At 39.8% G+C, this 23,246-nt stretch overlaps 1 protein-coding gene across 2 annotated transcripts; it reads left to right on the forward strand.

Annotated features, from left to right (window-relative positions):
- Positions 1–22,918, forward strand: slc6a2 (solute carrier family 6 member 2). Of its 2 annotated transcripts, none has more exons than XM_063882033.1 (15): positions 1–99; positions 477–921; positions 2,785–2,916; positions 4,103–4,340; positions 11,651–11,789; positions 12,249–12,383; positions 12,826–12,929; positions 14,837–14,961; positions 15,157–15,269; positions 16,088–16,216; positions 17,235–17,334; positions 18,127–18,227; positions 19,880–20,047; positions 20,813–20,884; positions 21,148–22,918. In XM_063882033.1, the coding sequence occupies exons 2-15, from the start codon at positions 627–629 to the stop codon at positions 21,169–21,171; spliced, it is 1,875 nt and encodes a 624-aa protein (XP_063738103.1). In that variant the 5' UTR covers positions 1–99; positions 477–626; the 3' UTR covers positions 21,172–22,918. The 2 variants fall into 2 exon arrangements, with proteins under 2 accessions (XP_063738103.1, XP_063738104.1); XM_063882034.1 differs by having other exon boundaries at positions 8–150.
- Positions 22,919–23,246: the final 328 nt, after the last annotated feature.

A 23,246-nucleotide genomic window follows, 5' to 3' on the forward strand; every position in this document is an offset into this window, starting at 1 on the left:
GGCGAGTCTTATAGTTCCTTCAGAATGGGCAGTCTTCCTTCAGATGCATCTGGACAACAGCAGCATCGGGTCATGGAGAAGTGTCCCTAGATTTACCAAGTAGGGAGGACAGCCTTTCAACTGCAGACCTTTCAAAATGCTTTAGCAACGGTGACATATTCAAATAACCATTTGTGTTTCTCATTATGATGCTTATTTTTAGGTTGTTATTTGATTGACTGTTTAGCGCGCGATATACTGAGCGCGCACGGAGAGGCAACAGCTCTGAAGTGACTTTCACCTGCTATAGCTGTGCATCAGATCACAGAAACAATGTTATATCTTAATTCTGTAAATGCATTCATACCAGAGTCTTACATTTTGAGGAATAACGTAACCTAACCCCTTGCAGTTCCCACCTGTATTCTGTCTGTACTCAAACTTTACGCACACACACCAAACCTCTGCAAACTCTTTTTCTCTTCCCTCTTCTCCAGCCAATGTATGCGGAGGTGTCATCTCAAGTTTGGGTGGCGAATTTTCGCTTATCCGGGTCCTGTCTGCGGGATTTCCGACCTTAAGCGCACCGACTCAGACCCTGAGCTCCGCAAGAACGCGCAGGGTGCCGTGAGAGCACCCGGGAGAAGATGAATATCCAGGTTGTGCCAGAACACAAGCTTTCATCGGTGGCCCCGCTGAAACAGTGCAATGTGGAGAAAAAGGAGGTAGAACTGATACTGGTGAAGGACCAGAATGGCGTCCAGTACACCAGTTCCTCCATCATCCCCTCCCCTGGCCACCTCACAGGTCCTCCCGGATCCACCGAGGACGAGCGAGAAACTTGGGGCAAGAAAATAGACTTTCTCCTGTCGGTTATTGGCTTCGCGGTGGACCTGGCCAATGTTTGGAGATTTCCGTACTTGTGCTACAAGAATGGAGGAGGTGAGTAAACCATGTGTTTGTTATCGGTTAGGACAGAGAGTGCTGGGATGCTGAAACATTTTGAAGGTCACAAAACTTTCATTCATGTAACAAGTCCTTGAAGTAACACAAGTTATATTCCAGTGAAATGATAGTTGTTATATTTAGGGGTCAGGTGGCAAAGCATCTCTAGTATTTACTTTGAAATGTTTCAGAAATGTAAATGTGTTGACATTGCAATTACTTGTTATTTATGTTAGATTTATATTTAGAGTCAAGCTATTTTAATCTGTTGTTGTTCCAACTCTAGTGCCTTTAACCTCCTTTAATTAACTTTCTAATAGTCCCCAGTGTATTGATGTGGAAGTTAATTTACTGTAGCTTACATGAAGAAGGAAATTCCTCATTTCATCAAGGCATGCACATAGAAAAGGATACTGTGAGTCATGTGAGACAGTCAGAGAGTTGGAAGTGATGATGTCTTGCCCGATTCACTATTGCTATTTTATCACAGCTCCGAGTGTACCCAAATCCACACATGTAAATAATATAGCTTACAATAAGTGGTTCTTGGTTGAGAAATAAGCACCCTGGTGCACAGGAGTGAGGTGGGAAAAGGTTGTTTTAAAGTGTTTCTGTTTCCGTGTTTCTTTCAAGTGCTGAACAAGATTACCCAAACTATCATGATAAACTGGCTAAGTTGTTATTTTGACATTGCAACTTGTAAATTGGGATCGGCCCCAGCCCCCATGGCACTGTAAACAAGCAGTTGAATGGATGGATGCATTTCAAAGTTGTGCCACTTTCAGATCTTGAAAATCATTATTAATGAGACAGTGTTTTATATTACAAGATAAAGAAAATATCCCCTTTCACAAAATCATGTATTTTGTAGTGCTGGGCGATACGTTCAAAATAATCTATCATGATATTGATAATTCACATCCGAAACGATATAACAGATAACATGTTTTCTAGATATTCGATAAACAAATAGACCTTATAAAGGAACTAAACAGTAAAGCCATGTGAATAAAAGACAGTTTTAACGTGAGTATTTCTAATGTATCTCTACGACATTTTGCGATAGAAATTATATAGACAAATATACAATACACGTTATTAAATTGTGTTGATGATACATGGTACATCGTCAGATCGTCTATCTCTTGTGTAGATATAATGCACTCTAGCTCGTTTGTATTGTGTCATATTGTCAGATGATTCATAACATGTTTTACCATCTACTTTTGGCATCATGTTTTAATCTGAAACAGTTTAAAATACACTGTAAGGGGTTTTTTCCTGGTCTAACGGACAATTCAAAAACGTTTGTGAGGAGGATTGCCAACTTTCACTGTTTTCTAAATGATTAAACACTGAAGCTGCACCACAGTGAGAGGGAAATAGTAGAGTACAGAGTGTGTTGTTGAATCAATAAAGGATTGTCTTGTATTGTTTTACCATCACACCTATCAACAGAGGCCTCATATGTGTCCACTCCCTTGGCCAAAATCAACATGTTGTGCCCACAGGGTTAGCTCAACCCCTGGCCTGTCAATCAAAATGTATTCATTAGTGCAGATAATGTGTCATGTGTGATGGACGGTGTCTACAATAATTAAATTATAGGAGGTAATTTCCTCGTTGGTGGACGGTCAACCGAGGCACAGCATGAAAATAGCCATGAGCCTTCCTGCTCACATGTAACGTTGTTTTTTCCAACAATGTCAAGTTGCCAAACCACCACTTTATGGTTTTACTATCGCATTTATATCCACATTATGCTCCTATCCTATAGCAGTGATTGACTGTAACCTAAAAAAAGACATACAAACGGTGAACTAAAACATATATGCAAAATGTAATCATTTCTCTTTCCAGGTGCCTTTTTGATCCCGTATATTCTTTTCCTGGTCATTGCGGGGATGCCATTGTTCTACATGGAGCTTGCCTTGGGCCAGTATAACAGGGAAGGGGCAGCTACAGTTTGGAAAATTTGCCCTGCCTTTAAAGGTGAGCTGTAACACACATGTGAACCTGCCTGTCTAAGTACTCCAGCCTTTCCCTAACCTCTTAAACGGTGATGCATAAAGCTCCCTTTCTTTGCTTCTTTTCAGTGTCTTGCCCTTTAATTTCATCCCTTTGTTCTTGTCCTTTAACCCTCAAAGGTTCATGAGTGTCACTTGTGACGAATCTCTCTCTAACTTCACCTCTTTCTCTGTTTCACCTCTCTGTATTTTCATGATCCCTTTCAACCTTATACCCCCGTCTATTGTTTGAAATGTCGACTTGAGAAATGAGTAAAGCAAACCTTAGAACATCTAGTAACATGCAACTGTTTTTCACGGCTGCACACCAGCCTGACTTTTGATGTTTTAAACAACCGATTATTAATATTAGTTTAAGCGTCACGTTGAAAAGACTGTCAGATAAGTACTTTTGAATCACCAGTCACTGATTTTATTGGCTTCAGCACTGAGGAGGGTTTAGTTCTTTCCTGCGGAGAATGAGTGGATGATAGATTAACAGCTTTTCTGTCTTCACATGAGAATATCACATTCCAGTGGAGACAAAAAACAACTTGTCTCATAATTTACTGAACCAAAAGTGCCAAATGATGAGCACCATAGCTTTCAGTGAATATGTGTGAACAGTAAGTTAGAACAATTACAATGTGAACGTTCCCTTCACTGCTCTGCGGAGGGAAATATATGTGTCGCTACCTCATGGTGATTTTGATGGAAATGGGACTGAAAACATTACATGAAATGTTATTTAGCCGGCGATTTTATCCAAAGAGACTTACATACACTTTGATTTGGGGTTAAGTATCTTGCCCTGTTGACTGCAGGGGCTGGGGATTGAACCGCTGACCCTCTGATCCGTAGAAATCCTTTTCTCCAGTAGCATGTTGTGAGGAGCACAGAGCGTCAGATTTCAGGCAAAAATGGCAACAATATACCAACAAAATATAACTGTAGGCCACTTTTTATTCTATACAACAGCTTAAAAAAAGCCAGGATTCTAAAGGCACTCCAGAACTCAAAAATTGTCTCGAATAACATTTAACAATAAACTCTGATTTAATCTAAAATGTGCACCTGTGATCCTCATCCTCTTCATTTCATCTTCATTGAGAGAACTTGCATTGTGTGATTGTACTCTCTTTCCTCCTCACTAATACCTCTGTGTTCCTCAGGTGTGGGCTACACTGTGATCGTCATAGCCCTGTATGTTGGCTTCTACTACAATGTCATCATTGCCTGGTCCCTCTACTACCTGTACTCCTCCATGACCAGGGATCTGCCATGGCTCGAATGTGGCAACGTTTGGAACAGTCTGAACTGCACCGACCCCAAAGCCGTCAACGGGTCCGTCCTTGGCAATGGGACGACTTACGCCAAGTACAAGATGACCCCGGCAGCAGAGTACTATGAGTGAGTGATTTCAGAGCAATTCATTTTTCTGTACGGCCCATTGCATGCTTAACATTTCATACAACCGTAGACATAAAAAACATAGAATTACTTTATGGAAACCGGACTTTGTGACGAGTCAACAGTACAAAATATGCTGTTCATATCACCCGTTAAAGCGGCATACCAAATGAAATTCACTCACAACAAATCAATAGAAATAAAACACTGCTGTGTAATCGCTCTTCCAACTCTGTCAATCAACGCTGTAAAACCTAGTCTATTTTAAGATCATTTGAACAAGTTAAGCTATTTGCTAAAATATCAAAAGGCTGCGATCTTAATCACTGTTACATGGATAGATGCTGCTCCTAATTATTTGTTTAAGGAAGATTTACGATTGCAAAAAGATAACATCTGCATGTAAATACAGCTACTGTATCCAAAAAGCCATCTATGTTTGCCTGTGTAGTTCATTTGTTGACTTTTCTTTCATCGTGACACTTATATCTGATACAGTTTTGCAGAGTCAGTGCATTGAATACAGTCCAGCCAGACAACAAACAGCGGCACGCTAAATCTCATGATATCTCCATGCAACAAATGCAGTATCCACACAAAGAGGGCGAGCAATCACTGAATGCAGCCATGAATGTTTTCACTATAAATGTGTTTACATCAAATGCACTCTTTGAAGTGCATGAAAAAGCTCCATCTGTTTATACTTCAAAGCCAGTCAGCTCTTCCCTTAGCTTCTGTGAAAATCGACTGTGCAGCCCAGAGGAAGACACATGCTAAGCGTGACGTACAGAATACATCGAGCACGCTTCCCCAGCAAATCATTGAGATTGTGAAAGTTCCACTATCATAGATGTACAGTGTTTATTTAACTATCATCACTATAACTGGGTGTATTTAAAACCTCTAAGAACGTGCAAATAAAGTAAACACTTTACACAAGGAGGAGTATTTGCTTGAAAGCTCCAGCCTTGTAAATTTCTGCGTACTTTCCAAGAAAACGATTCACTATTTCTGAAGTAAAATCAGAAGTTTAAACAGCATGCTCCAGCTGGATGCTTACACCTAACTCAAAGGAAAAGTTCAGTAGATCTGCAGAGACAGACTGACAACAATAGGGTTCTTCAAGACAGATCTTGCATGGGGTTAGACTCTGCAGGGGACAATAAATCCTCCTTTTTATGGCTAGATATGAGCAAAGGAGCAATGCCAAGACACAGCGTGAGAGAGTGAGGCCAACTGAGTCAACAGCCTCCTGCTTCACCTCCTAAACTCTTCGATGTTCCTGAGCCTACTGTTGTCAGCTACCATGAGCGTAGTTTTCCAGAACAAAATTAAAAGCTATATAAATAAACTTTACAGACTCTACACCACTAGCTGCTCAAACTGAATAGAGTATTACAATCACACTTATAAAATTAATTGTCACACAACCAGAGTGATAATGAAGTCTCATCTAGTTTAGTTTTTCATTAAACCTTTGTAAGTGGATCTTTTCTATAGCATAACACTGACACCAAGACACTTTTAACATACATTTAGTCATCGGATCCTTTGTTAAAATAGTCAAATTGATTAGAGCGGCCTTCATGTTTATTTTTGGAAATTACGACTCTAACCATGCATAAGCATCATAGCTAAAAAAAGACCTCCTTACAAGGTTGCTTGCTTCTTTTCCTTTGTATCTTTAGAATATATACATCCCTGATTTAAGAATTGATCATTCAAACTAAAAGGCCTTACCACCTCAGCCCCAAGCCCCATATAATCACTGCACTCACTCAGTATTCAAAAAGAAACTCATTGACCACCAAATATCATAACAGGAGCAGCCATCCCTACATATTCTTTACATTTACCTTATACAAGTTCAGGTTTACACTATGCTGCAGTACAGTCAAAGCTATTGAAGCTGATAGGAACAGATGGTATTACATCATGAGACAGATCTTGTTTGGAAGATGTGGATTGAAAGGGTCCATGTGAAGCCAGCCAAGAAAACATGGCTTATGCCAAAAACCTGACCTGGAAACGAGAGTTCTGGCCATTTCTCTGTGATTAATTTAATAATGTGTGCCGTCTCAAGAGATCAAAGCAACATCCAAAAAGTTAATCCCCGTCCAAAGCAACAGTTCTATGAGCTACAGATGCAGGAACAATGCTTCTTTTTCGCTGAAAAGTAATACTATTATGAAGCTGCTGGGATGGGCTTCGAGTTGTTAGGCTGCCAGTATGCCTTATCAGAAGTGCTAATAATGCTGAGATTGCTTTTAAAACAACCTTCCCACAATTGTTGTTCCGCAAGCAGAGATTGGCAGGGTGAGGAAATTGTTAAAAGATTGAAAGTTCTCTTAGAAGCTCTCTTTTCTAACACTTGATGTGTGTACCACCAAGAGCCTCATAATGATTGACTCCCAGTAGAGTTGTTTGTCATCCCATGTTTAAAATGATGATAACCTCTTGCCATCTATGACAGTCATCTTCCAACCCGCCCTTCAAATGTGCCAAGTGGCTGTACTTTGTGTGTCATGATGGCAACATGTGATGCTAGTGACACCTGCTGTAGTGGGTACTTCAACTACACACACTTTACCCGGTGTTATGTCTGTGTGGCTGTGGATGGATTTTGTCACTGCGATAGCTCCAAAACCTTGCAAGATACAAAACATTACGGGTGTTTAGTTGAGATCATAGTGAAAGACAATATCAAAAATGGGTTTGGTCTGATCAATTGGTCTCTAGTTCCATTGAATCATAACCTAGTCTCTATGGTTGGTCGCAACAATCTGAACCAAAGGCTTACGTATCTCTTACTCTAAGTTGACATTCATTATTCTCTCTAATCTGCTTGGGGTTCATGGATGATTTTGCTCACAATGCAAAGTAGAGTTTCCCACAAACAGTGTGTGAGTCTCCCTGCTGGCAGGTGTAACCACTCGAAGCCATAATGTTTGTCAGTTTCAGTATCAAAATCTTAACCTTTCAGTTAAAAAATAGAAATATATTTTTCAAAATACCAGGAACTACATGACCAGCTCATTTTAACAGTAGCTACCCATATCATTTCTCTCTGAATCAGCCCTGAAGCAACCACATCTGATTTCATTTCAGGGATAACTATACTTGATAAATTGCCCTCATTTAAACACAAAGATCTAATTACACGGACACTTAAGGAACAATCTTCTTCACTTAAATCTCACATGAAATTGAACCTATTTGTTGGAAGAATTACATTCAAAGTAGCAAGTATAGGACTTTTGTAATTAACCACTTAAATCGAGCTGAATTTAGACATACACCCTCTGCTGTGTTTTCATCATCATGTCTATAGTTCTTTTTATTTATGTACTTTTTATATGCGCTATTTCTCATTCTGTAACCCACATTAAGACCAGGCTTCACGCCAGCCTGAAGTATACAGAGACCGACATTGAGTGTTAGGATAGCAGCATAACCAGCTCGCTGAGTGACGATAAGAGTAAATGTGTTTAGAGTAACTGGGCCAAAGGGACCTGGATTGATGTTACAGTGAGCATTTACTGGCAGTGCACTATCAATACTATCAGACGTACAAGGGGGCCTTCAGGCATTACAACACAACACCAACACGAAGCCTCCAGGACAGAGCAATGTCTCTAAATTCCTCTCTCCAAATAAACTGAAGTCTTCACGCCACTATCTATATCCCCAAAGACCTTAAAGCTTTGGATTTAGTTTCAGCCAAAGATAAGAACATGCAGAAGAGGAGTTTCACAGATCTTCATTCCCTTCAGTCCAGACTTCGGTTTGCGTGTTCCTAATCGCGTGTTTTGTCTCAAGCTGTTTCGTAAGCAAGATCCAAATCCAGTTCCGCTGTTTATCAACCCATACCATCACATGCCAACCTAATTGAATCTCTTTTGAAGAAAGTTTCAGGACAAATGTGAAAGGAACAAAGGTGCTTTTATATGTTTTCCAGCAGGATTTTGATATCCACATAAAGTACAAGTCCTTCCTAGTTTGTAAGGAACACTGAGTTCATGCTGGTGTCCGGCAGCTAGATTTCCCCGTCCTGTGTCAGTAGACGCAGGTGAATAACAATAAAGAAGAAACCACAGTCTTTGCCCCTCAGACAGTCATTGCTCTTTGTTGTCGGTCACTTGATTGCCCATAACGAGTCTTATCTGCACCGACAGATGTTTCTGTCTGCTGAGGCCTTGTGAATACACTGTTTTACAGAGCAATTTCCCGAAGAATTTTAATGCATTTCAACAGCCTTACCCAGAATTTGTGAAAAACAACGCTTTGTGATACCAATTTGAAATGGAATCCAAAAGTTGCTGAAAACAACAAATAATGACCAATTATTTGGTACCAAACCTTACAGCATCACGTTGACGATAAGACTGCCCAAACTACTTTGTAAGGCATGTTATCTGACCGTTCTTGAAAGTAAAGTTTGTTGCTCAGTTAATCCACACATGAAGGCACTATCTCAGCTGGCTTAGTACATTTATTTTCTTGTACTTAGTTGTGCACATGCAAATTAGTAGAAATGATTGTGTAATTCTTGTACACCAATTGTCTCATCTTAAGGTCTGTGTGGTGGGTGTGAATGTTAGATGTTAGATTGATGGAAGTTACACAAACTGTCAGAGGCAGACAACCCAATTAAGGTCTTGACGTGTGGGTGTTGAGAGAGACGATGTTTGTCAGCTTTTGTCTTTCACTTTTGACACAGTAAGGCTAGCCACCTACTTGTTTTTTACATTTTTTTACTCATCATGTCTCCAGATACTTAATGTATGCACAAACAACAGATTGACACTAATTATATCTTGCTTTCTAAATAAAAACAAATAAGCATAGTTCACAACTTTAGATTTTAAACATATGCTTGTGCAGTATGTCTTTTTACTGTCAGGATATCAAACTGAAAGCAACTTCAGACCAAGTGGCCTCAACAATAACTTTGATACATCACATGGATTTGGCCCCTACTGCCCTATAATAAGCTGAAGTTGTACACTTCCTCAAAACTACTCTGAGAAGACACTCAAAGACTGAGCTCGCTGCTGGAAACAATTTGAAGACATTTATGACATTTATTTATCTTTCTTTAGTTAGGGATCAACAACCCATTTAAATCTTGATCTGACAGAAAGTGTTTCGCCCAAAGACAATGGCTAATAAAAGCCAAACAATGCCAAAGCCTTCAAAAGTATTAAATGGCAGGTTTAGAAAGAGTTAAAGAGACACATAGTTAATTCATCAAAAGCCAGTAAACAGATACCCTTACTGTACGTAAAAGATATTTAATCTCCTTTGGCGTTGACAATTGTTTGGCCAATGGTGGACTTTGGTGATGTGGCAGGCACAGATAGGATATACTCCATCTTCAAAGTTAGACCCCTACAGCGTGGGCTGTAATTGGGTGGGCCTGTTTGACAAAAACATTTCAAAAAACTGTTAGATTCAGCCAATAAAAATGACATACCCTACAACAGTAAACATTGCTGTCAAAGGCGTTGTTGCTAAACGTCTTTCCCACTGAGAGCACACAACTGATCATTATGTCATCAAGGAGAAGCCGTCACCTACTCACAGACAAGCCTTTGAGCTTTGAACAATGGATTGTAATATGAACAGGAATTGATTGATGCTTTAATCTAACAAGACCTTAAACCTCACAGCATGATCTGCTAATAAAACGTCCTTAATAGCACCTGATCACACAACCACTTGGATATATACACTCATCTTTCATCATTGGACAACAGTAAACCATTATCTTGAACATTAACTCGGATTCATTACAAGCTAAACCTATAGGCTACACAACCGATAGACTTTCTTCTTATGGTCTCAGTGAAGCCATTAACCATGCTTTTCAAAGTTATGACCCCTTGTTGAGATTATGGCCGATCCTTTGGGTCTTTCTTCTCTCATGCTGCTCCTTTATTAGGACTGTATCACTTTATTTCGACAGGTAATTCAAGGGTTAGGGTTAACAGCATTGCAGTGCAAATCTCATTAAGTGATCATTACTGTCCTGCATTTTAGCAATATCCTTTTGGCAAAAAGGATATTGCAGTTCATATTTCATATCCCAGTTTATATTTAAAATAGGCTGGTGTTTGAGGAATTGTCCAAGGAAACTTGCTGATAAATCCCTGCCTTACTGGTCCACACGGCTCTGTGCTTGCAGGGTAAAGTGCATCATCCTGAGTCCTGTTCAGTGTGCTAGAATGGATGGCCTGAAACAGATGGGTTTGTTTCCCACTTTGAGGCAAACCTCTGTGATAAATGGATGATATTAAAGGCTAAAGTTGAATACGTTTATCATGAAATGACTCTTGCCATCCTAACAAAGTTCATTGCAATGGAGCTTCTTTTGCAAACTTCCATAAACCTACTCTGCGCTCCCCATTTCTCAGCAATAGCCTGAGTGGTGCTCTTGACCTGGTAACAATCGTCTCAGTATGCAGATCGGACCTGAATGGTTTCACAGGAGGCTGACTGATTGTTGGATTTCTACATCTTTTGCCTGCAGCAACTTTGACACTGCATTGACACTTTCCAGTACTTTTGTTTGGAGAACCACTAGAAAAACAAAATGGAGTGTTTCCACCTGCTTGTTCATGGTTGTAGCTTTATCCTGTGTTTTTCTCTCACTCTGTGTGCTGATGAGGGCTCCGTTAGTAAAAGCACTGCAGCACAGTGTACATATTTGGCAAGCTTTCAATTTCCACGATCCAGGCCTATACACCTGAATAGACTCCACTCTTGTTAGCTCCGGTTTCCCCTCTCGTACCCCTGCCCCAGACACTTTCTCAAATCAATTTTGGAATGTTTCTGCAGCTCCACTGTTTCCTCGAAAACCAAGAAAGCCTTGCCGTGCTGTACATGTATATCTTTGCCGATATTGCTCAATGTCAATGAAATGCTTCAGGTCCTCACTTCAATAATAAGCCTTACTTCTCTTTCCATGTTTGCATTGATTTTTCTCATTTCACTGGTCTTATATGAAGCACAATCCTGTATGTACCCGGGTTCGCACATTCCTGATGTTTTCTTTGACCCATGCATTATTGCCAAAAAGCCATAATTGCCCATTTCTGCATGAAGGGGTTGTATGGTGTATGAGCTTTTGTAAGTATCAGGGCCTTAATGTCGTTGCACCAGATACAACATCAATACCATACCATAGAATAATGACTTCACATCATATCCCCCCAGTTGACGACAGTGTATAGGAATTCAAATATCTCCCCTGGATTTAATGATACAGGATATATTTTTAAGTTTTGTGTGTGTGTGTCTTTCTTCAGGCGGGGTGTGCTGCATCTCCATGAGAGTAGGGGTATCCAGGACCTTGGCCTGCCCCGCTGGGAGCTGACCTTGTGTCTGGTGGTGGTGGTCTTCATCCTTTACTTCAGCCTGTGGAAAGGTGTCAAGTCGTCAGGGAAGGTAAAGCACTGGACCACCAAATGAGGATTTCTCCTTTTTTTGTTTTTTTTTGTAGCTGCGATTGCGTAACCCAGATATTTCACAGATGTCTTGTAAAGCTGCTTTCTGTAAACGGTGGTTACCGAGTCAAAAAGTCAAGAGGGAGGGATAAACACTGAGAGGACTGGAGACTATCCTCCCAATTACATTTAATGCTTTATGTATACTGCAGGTACTTTCAGCCATGCCATAAACGGTTGCAAACATAGTATGAGTTATCGTGCCAATTGCATACAGTTGTGCTCTATATATCATATGTCGAGTTTTTCTGTGCTGTGTCAACTCACAGCTCATATAACCAGACAGTTGGAGAGGGGAGAGGGAAGAGGGATTTTGAAGTCATTTTTGTGTCTGTATATTGACAGAAAAAGGGGGCTGTGATGTATTTTTCCCCATGTTTCTGTTTGTGTGTGTATTCAGGTGGTGTACATCACAGCTACCATGCCCTACATTGTCCTTTTTGTCTTGCTGATCCGAGGAATAACTCTACCTGGAGCCAAGGATGGCATCAAGGCCTACCTCAGCATAGACTTGAAGCGCCTCAACAATCTGGAGGTTAGAGACGTCTCGTTGGTCACATCACATTCATGTTTTTTGGAGAGACTTTTGAATGGGTCTTCATGGTGAAAATGATTATTGTTTTTTCGGTCTGGTATTCCAATGTTGAACAGACCATCAGTTTTGTATTATTTTTATTGAATAGCACAGCACGTGAGTCCTTCACTCAGATCTTCAGATTTATGTTCTTCTCTGGGTGTAACACTTACGTCAGAGTCAGTGTGGATGTATTATTCTGTTACCGTAAGTCGTTATTTGGATTATCTCTCGAGGTGAAAGGCTAGATTCCTTATTCTGCCTCGTGTTAGAGTTGAGAAAAAAAGTCATTTGTTTTCCCTAAAAAAAAGCCACGTAGCTTGGTCAAAGGAAATCAGTATTACCAATAAATTCAGTTTTCTCAGGAGTTTAAATGATTTGTTCTTTGTTCTCTTTACCATAGGTGTGGATTGATGCTGCCACCCAGATATTCTACTCACTGGGAGCAGGCTTTGGGGTGCTCATTGCTTTTGCCAGTTATAACAAATTTGACAACAACTGCTACAGGTAAGAGCCTGTGTTTGTTATTTGTGATTTCTGATAGTCCAAAACAAGCCCTCAGCAACATAGCATCCTGCTCGCTTCAAGCAGTTTTCCTGCATGTAACTGGATCATAGAGCTGCAGATGAAGTTAATCTGTACATCTGACCTGAATGGCCAGGTGTTAACAGGACAGATAAAGTGCAGGCCAGGAAAGGTTTCTTGATAATAGCCAAAGGCTGAATGTTGACTGGGTTTGTCATACTGCTGCTCTTCTTGAGAAAAAGCAGGCACGAGATTGTAAGCTTATCTTTTTTCACATTAATGGGTTGCAGTGGGGCGGTTGAAGGCAGACGCTGTTGGAAAAACAGAAGTTTAACCTTGAATGGTTGTAAGCATACCTCACCGGCAGACAAAAAATATCTCAGAGCAGCGTCATGTAAATCAGTGCTTACATGAACCTGCCGCTTAATTACACTTATCTTAAAGTAAAACGGTTCTTATCAATTCAGTTTCAATATTTTCCAACAGGTGAAATGTAAATCACAGGGGCTCCTAAGCTAAACAACCGCTGTACTGTAAGTGATAAGCATTATGGACCCCTTCCTCTTCTGTCCCCTCTCATTTCCTGCACCTTCTTCTTCCAATGGGGCCTTCTGCCTTCCTCCCCTTTCATGTCCTATTTCGAGAGTGGACTGCTGGCAGGTGGGATTTGCATTATGCATCAAATCTGAACTAGGTGAACTGCAGAAGTCCGGAAGAGCCGTTGCCGTTAGAAAAACTTCCGCTAAACACAGACTTTTGTTTGAATGCCCAAACAGATGGAGGGAAATCTGATTAGGTACTCATAGTGCAGTGAGTGTAGCACGTTCTATAACAAACACCTGCTTGAGAAACAAAACCCCAGGGATTCAAGGAAAACTCAAAAGCAATCAGAAAAGTATACGCGTCTGCTGCCTAATCTTTGTGGGGTTTTTTTTACATGAAATGGTCCATTTCAAATGATCCCTTGACCAGTTCAAATGCCTCGTCTGGTTTATCTCCATGATGTGTTCCGAATTCAGTTAATAATAGATTTTCTAATAAGTAATGATGAATTAGTCAGGAAAGATGGTAAAAGTCCAACTTTTTTCAAGGTTCTTGAAATCTAAATCTTGTAAAAGTATGTTAAGCTAATTATAATATGTTTATTCAAATTACAGTGACTAATGGATGATAGAATTTGAACTGGAAACCTTTCAGATGTAAAAAAAAAACACATATTCCTTTCTCTTTTAGTAATTTGCCTCATCACTTATTTGTCTCATCAAGGTTGGGTACATATTTTACGTCGGTAATCATGTACTGGTGTCACATGCATGCTTTGAAGTGAGGCACAGTGATGTGAGGCTGCACCTGAGTGGAATATAAATGAATACACATTTAAATGGTTCCATCACAGCCTGCACAGGAGGAAAAGGGAAGGCAGTTTTTGGATTGAAAATCATCAGGGAGAATAAGCTTCATTGAAAGATTTCTGCTTTCTCAGCTTAGGAGATAGCCGTGGTCAAGTTGACCGTGTTCAGTTGGTCTGATAAGCTCAGGTTAGTAAACACAGAGCAGCAGAGAACAAAAGCTTTTCATTAACCTGAGAATAACCCCTGAGACGTAGTGTTTGGCAGATGATCAAGCCATGTGAAACTTGAAAGATATCAAGTGACAAATGGCCCCGTTTAAACTTTACATGGGTGAGTCAGGGGAAATAAAACTGGCTTTATGTCTTTTTTAAATAACGATACTTAGTCCTTGTTTAAAAAGAAAGAAAGTTGGCCAAAGTTACAACACGGCATTTAAAATAGAAGTGTGATAACGTGGATGATCTAGGTGGGACAGTTTCAGAGTTCAGGAAAGGAAACTGAACGCTTTTCTGTTCTTGTTTTGCTTACTTTCTCCAGGGACGCTCTCCTGACCAGCACTGTGAACTGCGTCACCAGTTTCTTCTCAGGGTTCGCCATCTTCTCTGTTCTCGGATACATGGCTTATAAACATGGAGTGAATATAGAAGATGTGGCAACAGAGGGTAAGGGCTGGTGTCCAAGGATCTGCTCAGATATGGCAATAACATTTAACTCAGCTTTAAGCACGTCAGTTAGTATCTGGCATTTGAATGCGTCTTCACATGCCTCTTGAGTGGCCACAGGTGACCACTTCAACAATCTATATATCTATCAAATCACAACGTTGTGTGTGCATGTTTCTCTGTGTGTGTGTACAGGGGCAGGATTGGTGTTCATCATCTACCCCGAGGCGATCTCTACACTGCCTGGCTCCACGTTTTGGGCTATTGTGTTCTTCATCATGCTGCTGACTCTGGGCATTGACAGCTCGGTGAGTCCACACTACTACCTTTACGCCTTTACAGGGCTCAATCAAATTCTTAGAGCCAGAAGTAGAAATGCTTAAGCAGGTTCAAAACTTAGGAGGTAGGGCAAGTCTAAAAGAATAGGGACACAAATTTTTAAGATAACAAAGTAAACATATGATGTGGTTGTAAAATGCTGTTTATATAAACTGCATATGTGTCAGTTTTAATGAGATGTCAGAAAGCTTACACGCTGCTCTTGCACCTCGCTGAAATCACATTTAACTTCTAATTGCCTCTTGCTGCGGTTCTTCTTAGACGTTTCAAAAGCCAGAAGTAATTTAACAAAACATCTGTCCTATGACTCTCTCAGGCGCTCAATTCACAAGGGAGACTTTAATCTCCTGTTATCTGTTAGTGAATGTCTCTAAGCAATTAACTTATCGTCTCAATCATTTATCAAGTAGATCAGATGAAGACCAGGTCAATATTACAGACTGAAATGACTATGGATGTGTATTTCATTTGAACAGTTCTATGTTTTTCCCTTGATACGATATTGTATATGCTAAATTGGCCTATTAAATGTAAGTTTGTTTGGATATTGCCACATAACACTGTCAAGAATAAACATTTCCCATGGCTATATGATTAACGGCATACTAAAAGTCTACTAAAGCAGTTCTTCCTAATGATCAGTCATGTTTTTGTTAAGATCAAGACAGGACAAATGACTGAAATCCTCAATTCAAAGTCAAGGAAAGGTGTCCGTTACGAAACACTTTTCAATGCTGATTGTTTTTTTATTCTCTTTTTGATGTCCCTCTCTTTTTGTGTCTTCCAGATGGGCGGCATGGAGGCGGTGATCACAGGCCTTTCAGACGACTTCAAGTTCCTCAAGAGGAACAGAAAGGTCTTCACCTTCGCCACGGCATTTGGAACTTTCCTGGTTGCTCTCCTCTGCATTACTAATGTCAGTATCAGATTTCAAAGAGGCATATACACTCAATGCTTAACGGAAGTACTAGTCATAACCCCGCATTAAACCGAATCCCTGCTGCTTACTTTTTCTTTTAAATCCTGGCTTGGCTATCCTTAGAGCCAGATTCAAATACTTCTTTAGGTTTAATATCTTTAAGATGATACATTATCAAGACTTACACTCAAGACCAAACACAGCAGAACAAAAACAGATGACCAAAATCAAAATCTTTGTCTGTGTTTGGTGGTAAAAGGTGCTATATAAATAAAGTTAATTATCATAAATAATTGAGAGCTTTAAACTTCTGATTTGATGTCGTCACAGGAAAGATTCGGCAAAATATCACAGCACTTTCAAAGGCAAGATCCTAAATGCTATTGCATGAGACATGATGATTAATTACAGCTCAATTTAAGCTGTATCCTGGAGGACATTTTATTTTCCTCGTCCTTATTCATTCACATGACATCAGCTCGAAGACTAAACGCTCATCAATACCAGAAACACAGACATGGGAGACAGAAAGCTTTTATGCTAGTGATTAACATGGTTTCTTATCTTTACAAATCTACGAAATGAGTTTGTAGTGAATGATACCTTTCCCATGCTGGGTCCACGGCACAAGATATCCATTGTTCCACCCTGGACACAAATCAAGGATTTACTGCACCTAAGCTCTGGTGCACATGAAATCCCATCTCCCTCAACGTGAGGCTTGTCTTCGCTCACATGTCAACTCTTCAAATTGCACTTTAAGTCACCTCAAACCGAAATGTTTAAGTCTGAGAGGTCATTGATTACTGAGTGCACACAAGGGTGTACTTCTCTTCAAAGAGGAAGATTTATATACCACACACCCTCACACCTACACACACATACACACACACACACACACACACACACACACACACACACACACACACACACACACACACACACACACACACACACACACACACACACACACAGTCCCAAACTTAACTTTCTCTTCCTCTTTCCTCCTCTGTAGGGTGGGATCTACGTGCTGACCCTGTTAGATAAGTATGCAGCAGGGACCTCTATACTGTTTGCTGTGCTGATCGAGGCCATTGGAGTGTCATGGTTTTACGGTATGAAACTCAATTTAAATGACAGATTTTTATTCCATTACACAATTACATTAGCAGCAAAACTCACTCTCTAATGACATTACAAAACAACAATGGAATTAACAAGATAAGTTCTCAGTGTTTGTCATAATCTCATAGATAAAATTAAGCCTGTAAGAGGACAGGAAAATATACTTGGATAACAAGATTTTACCTGAAAAAATTAGGTAACCGGTCAAGTTAGTAGATATCTGTTTTTAGGTTCAGCAAAGCAACAATTATGAACCCCAAAAGAGCAGAAATGTTATCAGAAAATGATGTCTCAGAGTTTTAAATGAAATGGTTTACTTAGTTTCCTTTTCCAGAAAATGTAATAAATTCAGTCCTCAATCAATCTTGGAGAACGGCGACTTTATAATTGCATTTTTGCAATACATGTATAACTAATAACTGTAAGATAAACCTGATGGCAGTAAAGCAAAGTCATGTATCCGTAGAGACACACATTAGCAGTATCTAACCTATCAGGCGTAGTCCATCTCACAGCCATCTGTAGACACTAAGATATAGCAAGGTGAAATACTCAAAGAAAATATGGAAAGATAATGTCAAATTGTGAAACCAGAGCAGAAAAACTAAAACAGAAACGATAGTCAAACAAGGATAGCAGTAGTGTAGGCCATTGTGTGTTGTGTTCTGTCCAGTGAGATTGCATACTTGGCACTAAGAGCCTGCTGCTCCTACATTGATTGAATGTTTTTACTTTACTCACCACATTAACCTTTGCTCTGAAACCTTTCATGTTCACTCCAGGTGTGGACCGCTTCAGTGAAGATATTGAGCGGATGATGGGCTTCAAGCCAGGTCTCTACTGGAGGCTGTGCTGGAAGTTTGTCAGCCCAGCTTTTCTGCTGGTGAGAGAATAAAAACATTAGAGTTTTTACATTTGGCTGTTATATCCTGAACATATTGTCTGATCTGAGACCAAAGACAAATTTGGATGATTAGAGGACTACAAATGTTTCAGATGTGGGAATTAAACTAGTTTATTAGTGGATGTCTTTCAGAAACAGTCATAATTCACTCTAGCATCCAATACATATGGTAGTGTATGATGTCCTAATTCACCAAAGGAATCAAAATTGTAATCCTTATAAGAATCAATAGCTAAAGGGATTAATAGGTTGGTAAAAACGCAGGAAAAAAACACTACCACGGGAAGCAGCAAGGGGGCTTCTGGCTTGTACCAAAAGGCACAGTGGGGTCAGTTTGAACCTCATGGCGAGTCCTTCACTTGCAGGTGAAATATATTCCACGTGCATTAGAGGAAGCACATGTCTGTGTCTACTGCTGTCCAGGGGAGGGGGGCAGGGTGGACAGTCATGCACTTCCTTCAATACAAATGGCTGTCTACACCCGCCTCTGCACAGCTGTGGAAGTGTGTAGTAACAAAGGAGAGTTGGTCATTCCTCATTGTGAGAAAAAAAGGGACAAAAAAATAACATAATTTACAGAGATTTTTTTAGTACTGCCCCATTGAACATGCTTTTGTAGTCTAAATGAGAGCATATTCTTTCAAAATGGCCAAATTAATGGTGTGCGACAATTACATGTATCATTGTTACCATACACCATTGTGCTTATAACGTAAGAGATGAGCAATGTGATTGAATTGTAGATGATGATTCAACCCCACACACCACAAAGGATGTTCTACCTCATCTAACCCTTTGTTCTAACATCTGTGGATGTGCTGCAATCATATTAAAGGGATAGTTTGGATTGCTTAAAGAGGGGTTGTATGACGTAATACCAGTCCATAAAAAACCTCAAAGAAGGGTGTACGAAAAACAATCGATATCAGTTTAAGTGTACACTGTATTTCCACTGTATTTAAAGTATTTTTTACCACTATACCTTGCTGTAAGACTACCTATGTTCTCACTAAAGTCACCAGACTACATTGACAAAAATGGGGACACAGAAGTTGCTGGTCCACCACTGCCTTGATTGGTTAGTCTGTTTGTGCTATAATAAGATTGTTGGTGAGTCCAATTCAACCAAATTGTCACAATAACACAAACAGACTGACTGATAGAGGCAGGGATAAACCAGCACAGTTTTTTGCAAGGTCAAGTTTGTGTTTTTGGCATAGGAGTACGGTGGCTTTGAAGCATATACAGATAACAACTTCAGTTTCCAAGCTAAAAGGGTTTTCTCATGGAGAATTAAGGCATTTAAAAAGTTTAAATATAGCATGTACTTAAATTAGTATTGCTATTTTTGTTAAGGCGTGCTTTTCTTTTAGGTGGGCTAATATACTGTATGTTATGCTTATGCCCCTATCTATACTCGCCGTGAGTACATAAAAATGGGTCTGTCACCTCAATCTGCTTAAGGCAATACACTGACAATGATTTGTACCTCAAACCAAGCCAATTCAAACAATAAAAGCTATCCTTTTTATGAAGAGACATTGCACATTAGGATAATTATAGAAGATTAGATGTAACCTTCTCCTATGTATCTGTTCCTTTCCCCTCCTTCTCCCTCTCTCTCTTCACAGTTTGTCGTAATAGCCAGTACAGTGACCGCGTCAGGCCTGAAGTATGACGACTACGTCTTCCCGTACTGGTCAAACGTAGTTGGCTGGGGTGTGGCGATGTCCTCCATGATGTTTGTCCCCTGTTATGCCATATATAAATTCCTCAGCGTACCAGGGACATTCAAACAGGTGAGTGTCAAAGCATGTTCATCACACAGGGTGATAAAACTGCCAGGATGATCAGTGGAGGGACAAACTGACCCTTATCGGAACATTTTGTACGGTATAAAGGAAGTAGAATCAAACACAGTGTACTGGCACTCGAAAGGCTTGGACATACAGTATGTTCTCCTGTCCAATAAAACCTGGAAAAAACCTTCTGATTAAGGAGTGAACTTTCCTCTCTGGGCTGGATGACACCATGAGAACAGTTTCAGATGAAGTGATCGCTTCAAAGCAATGAGAGATTATGATTGCAATCATCAAAGCACCAGTGTCTGCTTCACTCTACTGTTACAATTCTCACATCCCTTTGGCATTTCCCGTTGGTGCTCAGGATTTAAGATTCAGGATACACATTCTTGCCGAAAACTCCTGTCAACACCAATCAAGTGGTGTCTGTCTCCTTCCATATTAACCAGAATAAACATCTTTGAAGTTCTTAATATGGATCACATAACTCCTCACAGGTTTCAAAATGCAATTTAGAGATAAAGCCCATAATGACTGTTACTACAGCCAGATGTTACATTCAATTGGATGTCCTCTTGTATCTCATCTAGTACGTGTCTCTTCTAACAACACGCCCAAGTCATTTAAGAAAGCACGATTTAAAGATCAAATATGAAATGAAAACAAGATACAAGGATGTATAATAAATGATGAATGTGTTGTGTGTATGTTTGTATCAAAATGTTGGAAATAATGTGCTGTATTTGCTTTTTGTTGTTGCAGAGAATAGCTTACTGCATCACTCCAGAGCATGAGCACCATTTGGTGGCTGAGGGAAATATACGGCAGTTCACAGTAAGGGCAAATGTTTGTGCTTTTCATTAAGTGTGTTAATTTGAACTGGCTAAATGGCTGCGATTAATCTGGATTTGGACACATTGAAATGTTTGTGTAGTGCCTTACGTCTTGACTTAGAATGCATCACAATAACAGAGATGACACTTAGTGTTTAGGCCTTTTAAAAAGTGCCTTAGATAAAAACTAATGGGGATATATCTTATAGTTATTGACATTATAAGTAACCGCATCTGACCCAAAACTGTCTTCTGTTTTCCAAGCTCAAGCATTGGTTGGCCATCTGATGACAGACACCCAGAACTCCCTCATCCATCCTCACATTTGGTGTTTTGGAGTTCCTGTGTGCCACCAGTAGTCGGACAGACGAGAAAAGCACCAGGCTCCATCCTCTCTCAGCAGCCTGCCTCCACTCCCTGCACCACCCAAGGAATTTGTTGTAAACAGTAGCTTCACGCACTTTGGTTTCAGAGTTAGGTTTTTTAGAATTCAACAGCTTGAGATGATAAGGGAAGGGCACCCCAGGGGGACAGGGTACTGTTACACTACATGCCCATCGTTTTAATACTCTTTTAATGAATCATAACTCTAGATATGTGATGTATATTATCTCCTGGAAGGGACAGAAAGTAAAATTAAAGCCCTTACAATATCCTGGGTAAAACTACACAGGTAACCCATTTTTAAAATGATTTATTAATACATTTTTGTTGGAAGAGAGTCTCTGCTCTTGCCGTTCTCCGGTGTGTGGCTTATTTGTGTCAGTGCCTTATCAAGCGAGACACTCCATGTTTCTTGCAGTCCATACAGCAAGAAATGACAGAAACTGTGTTGACTCAGGAACAAATCAAGCCACAAGTTAAGTCTTTGAATGGCTCTATTGATTTGACTAAGTCCTTTGATATTCACTGAAGATCCGGAGTGAACAGTGCATGACGTTGAAGCTCCTTTTTTTTAATGTCAGTCAGGAATGATTTTGAGTCACATTCTGTTACAGAAAAGGGAATAACGCATACATCGCTCCTTAGCTTTAAAAGACAGTGAGGCAGGCTTAACACACCTCTTATGCTTTGAAAGGCTAAACACACATAACCAGGCCTTAATCTCAAAGAAGTTACAAAGGCTGAACCGGGAAGCCTGGCTGCTAACTGAGGGGGAAGAAAATCAGCAAAACAAATGGCGTAACTGTTACAAATGGTTTGTTTTTTATTGTTGTGTGACTTTTACTTTTTTAAATGTTTCAAATGTTCAGCGCCTCTGAAGAGCATTTGTGGCTTTTGCTCCGAAGAAACACTGCGAGAAAGATAGTGTGTGTGTGTGTGTGTGTGTGTGTGTGTGTGTGTGTGTGTTTGTTGGGATTTTGTTGCCAATCATACAGTATGCTTTAGGTGTACTGTATCTGTGTGACATTGGTCAAATTCCTCTTCTAATGCACTGTATATTAGATAAAGTGTATGAGAACATCTCTTATATTTTCATTTGAAACATATTTTGTGATGTTACACTTTTTTCACCACCAAAAAAAGTGCCATTGTGTTCCTTTCAGAACGTTTTTTGATTATCTTATTCAATTGTTTTAATTTATTGGAATGAAGTTGAATTTGAGCCATGAATCATAAGAGACCCTTACTGAAAGGAATAAAGCCACAAAGAAAAAAAAATCAAACATATGTGGAATATATAAGAAGATATAAAAAATATATATAAATATATTCTTTTGTTATGTATAATCTTGTATTTATCAAATTGTTTATAACAAAACGTGAATGTAAAGTATTTTAAGCGTATCTGTCCACAGTCATAACATGGTGTTTGATGTATAGCTAAAGATGAACTATTTAGAAGAAATATTCTTCAGTGTAACCCCGGGCTACTTTGTCACTGAATGTGGTTAAATACACCCTGGCTTTCCTGGACTATGTTTACAGAAATACTGTGTACAATACCAATGTCCTGTTGAACGTGAGTGACAACTATCTATAAAGAAGTCTGAAGTATTCACACTATGATAATAAAGAATTCCTTGTACACACACTTAAAGACCATGTGTTCCCTCTTGTGTAACTCTGTTTAGTTTGAGTTTTGCTGCTGACTAAGAGCTTTCCACTCCCTCTTCCTCCGTTATCCTGCACTGGCACACAGACCGGCAATGTCCATTCTTTGTTCCTTTGTTGGCTAAGCTGCTATTGGTGATGATCCTCTGCTGCAGGGATGCTGGGTTGCCACCTCATCAGATACTAATGAAGAAAGAATATCCCAACAGAACCATTCTGTGTCTGTAAAAATAACCTGAAACACACGTCTGTTTTGACATCATGCTGTGTTTTAAACAATGGTTCTGGGTAGGCCTTTTTAATTATCC

Source organism: Eleginops maclovinus, chromosome 4 (assembly GCF_036324505.1).
Source record: "Eleginops maclovinus isolate JMC-PN-2008 ecotype Puerto Natales chromosome 4, JC_Emac_rtc_rv5, whole genome shotgun sequence".
In the NCBI taxonomy this organism is placed as follows: Eukaryota; Metazoa; Chordata; class Actinopteri; order Perciformes; family Eleginopidae; genus Eleginops; species Eleginops maclovinus.